Genomic DNA, 5479 nt, shown 5'->3' with positions numbered 1-5479 from the left:
GTCAAAGATAACACAAGTAAACACAAAATGCAGTTTTTAAATGAAGGTTGTTATTATTAAGGGAAAACAAAATCCAAACCTACATGGCCCTGTGTGAAAAAGTGATTGCCCCCTAAACCTAATAACTGGTTGGGCCACCCTTAGCAGCAACAACTGCAATCAAGCGTTTGCGATAACTTGCAATGAGTCTTTTACAGCGCTGTGGAGGAATTTTGGCCCACTCATCTTTGCAGAATTGTTGTAATTCAGCCACATTGGAGGGTTTTCGAGCATGAACTGCCTTTTTAAGGTCATGCCACAGCATCTCAATAGGATTCAGGTCAGGACTTTGACTAGGCCACTCCAAAGTCTTCATTTTGTTTTTCTTCAGCCATTCAGAGGTGGACTTGCTGGTGTGTTTTGGATCATTGTCCTGCTGCAGAACCCAAGTTTGCTTCAGCTTGAGGTCACGAACAGATGACCGGACATTCTCCTTCAGGATTTTTTGGTAGACAGCAGAATTCATGGTTCCATTTATCACAGCAAGTCTTCCAGGTCCTGAAGCAGCAAAACAGCCCCAGACCATCACACTACCACCACCATATTTTACTGTTGGTATGATGTTCTTTTTCTGAAATGCGGTGTTACTTTTACGCCAGATGTAATGGGACACACACCTTCCAAAAAGTTCAACTTTTGTCTCGTCAGTCCACAGAGTATGTTTCCAAAAGTCTAAGGGATCATCAAGATGTTTTCTGGCAAAAATGAGACGAGCCTTAATGTTCTTTTTGCTCAGCAGTGGTTTTCGTCTTGGAACTCTGCCATGCAGGCCATTTTTGCCCAGTCTCTTTATGGTGGAGTCATGAACACTGACCTTAACTGAGGCAAGTGAGGCCTGCAGTTCTTTGGATGTTGTTGTTCCATGTTTTCGCCATTTGTGGATAATGGTTCTCACTGTGGTTCTCTGGAGTCCCAAAGCTTTAGAAATGGCTTTATAACCTTTTCCAGACTGATAGATCTCAATTACTTTCTTTCTCATTTGTTCCTGAATTTCTTTGGTTCTCGGCATGATGTCTAGCTTTTGAAGATCTTTTGGTCTACTTCACTTTGTCAGGCAGGTCCTATTTAAGTGATTTCTTGATTGAGAACAGGTGTGGCAGTAATCAGGCATGGGTGTGTCTAGAGAAATTGAACTCAAGTGTGATAAACCACAGTTAAGTTATGTTTTAACAGGTGGGGCAAACACTTTTTCACACAGGGCCATGTAGGTTTGGATTTTGTTTTCCCTTAATAGTAACAACCTTCATTTAAAAACTGCATTTTGTGTTTACTTGTGTTTTCTTTGACTAATATTTAAACTTGTTTGATGATCTGAAACATTTAAGTGTGACAAACATGCAAAACAATAAGAAATCAGGAAGGGGGCAAACACTTTTGCACACCACTGTAGCTACACAGTCTTAATTTTGTGCATCATTGTATTACAAGGTATGTGTGACCGCAATCCATAACGATACAAATACGCATTGCATTCTCACAATTGTTATTATGTGTCACAATAGATAACATTATCATAAACGTTCTTATTCTAAGGTAATTTTTCTTTTAACTGTCATGGTGGAGCAACGGTTTGAAAATAATCTTGCAAGTTAAACTGTCATCTTGTTTATAGCTAGCTACCCGAATAATAACACATCTGGTTTAACGGTTTGAATGTAACACCATTGCCCCCTTGTTTCATTACAACTCATTACACAGTGCATAATAACAGTTCAAATTAATGCACAGATAAATAGAAAATTATATTCACTGAAAACTCTTTAAGATTTATACACTGTGTATCATATCAAATATTCAGAAAAAGCATTAGGGTTAATGTTTCAGAAAAAAACATTTACCCTTTCAGAAAATTACAATTGTGAAATGCCTGTCTGCTTTCCTCTCCCTGAAAAAATACAACTGATCTATTCTATGGACAACTTTAACATCTTCACCAACTCCACATATGACTCGTGATTTATTTCATGTTTTCTAAATTCAAATGAAAGTTTTGTGTGGGTAACAGACCTACAGACTCAGCCACTGACTGTGTCTTCTGAGACTCAAAACATTTAAACCACATTTAAATCTCAGAACGTTTTATGTCCCTTTAGAGCCATTTTACACTGGATAGTTATTTTTAATAAAAACTGATAATTGCAAGGATTCATACCTGTGAATGAAAATCCTCCTCAGCATTATCTATAAAAGCATTTATAAAAATCTTCATCCGGTAATAATAAACGACTGTGATTGGCCCATCCTGGCCAGCGCTGAGAAAAGTAGAGTTTTGAGTTTCTAGAAATCCACAGTGCTAAAAATGAAGAAAGTTGTAGAAACACCCTTATATTCTGCAATGTAAGGGTTGGGTTCCATTCTGTGTTCCATTCAATAGCCCAATCCCAATTACTAGTTTATGTCTTATTGCCATTAATAAAGGGAAAGCTATAATATAGTAACCCAGGAATAACTTTCTGTATAGAGCCATAGCTCTGTTACACAACAGAAATGCTGTTAGTATGAGCCTGTTGTTGCAGTTTTGTTGCACACATTTTCATTCAAAAGACCATTCTGTGTGAGGAATGTTTTAGGAACTATCATCGATCCTGTTCGGCTGTATGAGAGGATAATAAGCTTTTGTTGTACACACCACACATTTCCCTGTTGCTTTATTGTTCACTACATTCAAAGTGTAATACACACAAAGCACAAAAGCAAGTGAGAAGCTCTAGGCCAGTTGATTCACCACAGGGAGGCAATATTGGACAGTTCCTGTAGTAGGCATACTGCATAATTGCAGGAGTAATCACTGTGGGAGCCTCTAGACCTTTACTGGATATATGGTGGCTGCCTTGAAAACCGTATATATTAAATGAATCTCTGAATTTAAGGACTAATGCCGATAAGTATGACATAATTCATAATCTAAGTTAAAGAGCTTGAAATCTGTCATATTTTTAGACATATTATGATGTCTGTAACGTCTTAAAGTCCTCAGTAAACAGCTTCATAACAAAAACGTTATTGAAAATCGTGCCTTAATGTTTTTTTTATTTTAGGCCACAAGTGAACAAGCCAAATGTGACTGTGGCAAGGAACATAAACTCTATAAGATGTTAGTTAGTGGAAAAAAAAAAAAAAAAAGAACAGACTTAGCTAAGGGAGCCATTCCTCCTCTGGCTATCATTCTAAAATGTGGAAAATAGTAATAAAAAAGAATGAGTAACTTGAAGAATGGTAGTGTACATCACAAACTCAAAGAATGAGCCGACAAACAACTGATATTTTCCACTGAGCTTTTATACTTATGTTAAACAAATTCCAATTATTTTCACATAATTGCTGTCAGAAAGCCTTTAATGTACCTGTTGATCAAGATATAAAAGACAAATACATCAGTGCAATGAATTACATTTTCAAAATGGTAAAAGTGCATGTGCACAGTGCCAAACTGATGGTACTGAAAACACTGTACTTGGTGCAAAGACATGTAAACCAGTGAATGCAATGTCCATTTTTTTGTAATCTTGTCATTTTGTGAATAAACATTAATGCTGCGACATTACAGTATTGCAGTGTCAGAATAGTCAGTATACCTAGACATATACACAACAAGCAACTGAACTCAATACCACTGTCAAAACATTCACTGTACAAACGCAATTGCAATAACAAACTCAGTGTCTCTCGATCATTCTCCGCTTTGCCAATAATCATTGTCCTTCTCCCTTTGTCACTGGGGAGGAACATGATGCTGATTTTGGAGCAGGATTACAGGGAGTTTGCAAAGCCATTCTCATGATCTCAACTTCAGTGTTCAGTGTCATCTGTCATCTGTTGTATTTTTCTTGCTGCATTTAGGAGACGGAGCAACTGTTGGTCTTGTTCATGGGTGGCCGTAAGCCCATGTCATTAGGAAAGGTCTCTCTGCGACGTCGCAAGGCTGGACTCAGGCGACTAGGTAGGTTGGCTTGCTGGAGCAGCTCCCTGAAAACCTCCATCACGTTTTCGTTTTCTTTGGCCGAAGCCTCCAGGAAGCAGTTGTTCCAGTCCAGTTCGACCATTGCCAGCACGTCATCCGCAGACACCCTGCGTTCATGCAGCCGGTCTTTCTTGTTGCCCACCACCACGATGGGTGTGAACTTGTCCTCCTTGACCTCTAGGATCTCCTCACGCAAGCTCTTGACAGCTTCTAGCGATTCAGGGTCATCTACAGAGAAGACCAGGGCGAAGGCATCTCCGTTCTGGATGGAGAGCTTTCGCATGGCTGGGAATGAATAACTACCGCTCGTGTCCATGATGTGAATGGTCACTTTGACTCCAGCTACCTCGTATTCCTTGCTGTGGAGCTCCTCCACTGTGCGCCGATGTTTGGGCTCGAAGCTGTCTTGTAGGAAGCGTCGGATCAGGGCCGTTTTTCCTACGCCCGCAGCACCCATGAACACCAAACGCACCTCTGTATTTTCCTTAACCTCTAGAGACATGCTTCTAAATCGCAGCTGCTTGTTCTTGGAGGATTTTTGAAGCTTGAAGCACAAGCTTTCTTGAAGTCTTGGAGTTTTACGATTGCCTTGTTCCTCTGCAGCTCCCTGCATAGACTACAAACTTCTAAATATTCTGGATCTGTTTTTGTTGCAGTCTCAAAGCAGATGAAGTGTTGAACGGTGAGCTGTTGCAGCTGCATCTGTGTCTTGTGTGTTCTCTTGCCCTTTTTATGGATTTTCTCAATTGTAGAGGCTCCATGCCCTCCTTCAGCTCTTAGCCAATCAGCTTGCTGCAGCATCTCTCATTGTTAGCCTACAGACCAATGAAAGGGTAGCATGCAAATGAGTTAGAAGCTCTTACTGTTGAAAGAAGTGATGTGGTGGAGAAGTGTCAAAGATGTGTTTTGTGATTTAGATGCATCTGTTGTCCTTTAAAGACAAGGAGTCCGAATACACTTCTATGACAGGACACACATCTCTGGTATAAAGACAAACCAAAGACATTTAGATTTGACATTTCAAGGGCAATCCTTGAAATAGAAATGTGCACATTTGCAGACACAATATAAAGTATTTATATCTCAGCAGTTGTTCAGTAGAGCAGTAGTTATTATCTGACTCTATAAAATACTATATAGCAAATTATTAATATTGTATTTTACCTCATATAAATTTATAATAGGCATGCAGCAGGCTTGGAAACCAGAAGTTGCATATAAATGAGAGCTGCTGGGTGATTTTTGCAAAACCTGGCAAGAAAACATCTTGGACATATTTGACTCAAAAAAAAAAAAAAAAAAAAAAAAAAAAAAGAAATTTATATTCTGAATGCATATTTTACCCCCAATCATCATTACCATATGTACAGTTGAAGTCAGAAATTTACATACACCTTAGCCAAATACCTTTAAACTCAGTTTTTCACAATTCCTGATATTTAATCTTAGAAAACATTCCCTGTATTAGGTCAGTTAGGA

General features: G+C 38.9%; 1 protein-coding gene across 1 annotated transcript; it reads right to left on the bottom strand.

Annotated features, from left to right (window-relative positions):
• Window positions 1-3312: 3312 nt before the first annotated feature.
• Window positions 3313-4684, bottom strand: rasd4 (rasd family member 4). The gene has a single exon (XM_051717694.1). It carries the CDS (start codon window positions 4611-4613, stop codon window positions 3876-3878), a length of 738 nt encoding a protein of 245 aa, XP_051573654.1. The 5' UTR covers window positions 4614-4684; the 3' UTR covers window positions 3313-3875.
• Between the last annotated feature and the right edge of the window lie 795 nt (window positions 4685-5479).

The sequence above is a fragment of the Myxocyprinus asiaticus genome, chromosome 14, assembly GCF_019703515.2.
Source record: "Myxocyprinus asiaticus isolate MX2 ecotype Aquarium Trade chromosome 14, UBuf_Myxa_2, whole genome shotgun sequence".
Classification (NCBI taxonomy): domain Eukaryota; kingdom Metazoa; phylum Chordata; class Actinopteri; order Cypriniformes; family Catostomidae; genus Myxocyprinus; species Myxocyprinus asiaticus.
This window is presented reverse-complemented; position numbering and strand designations above follow the sequence as displayed.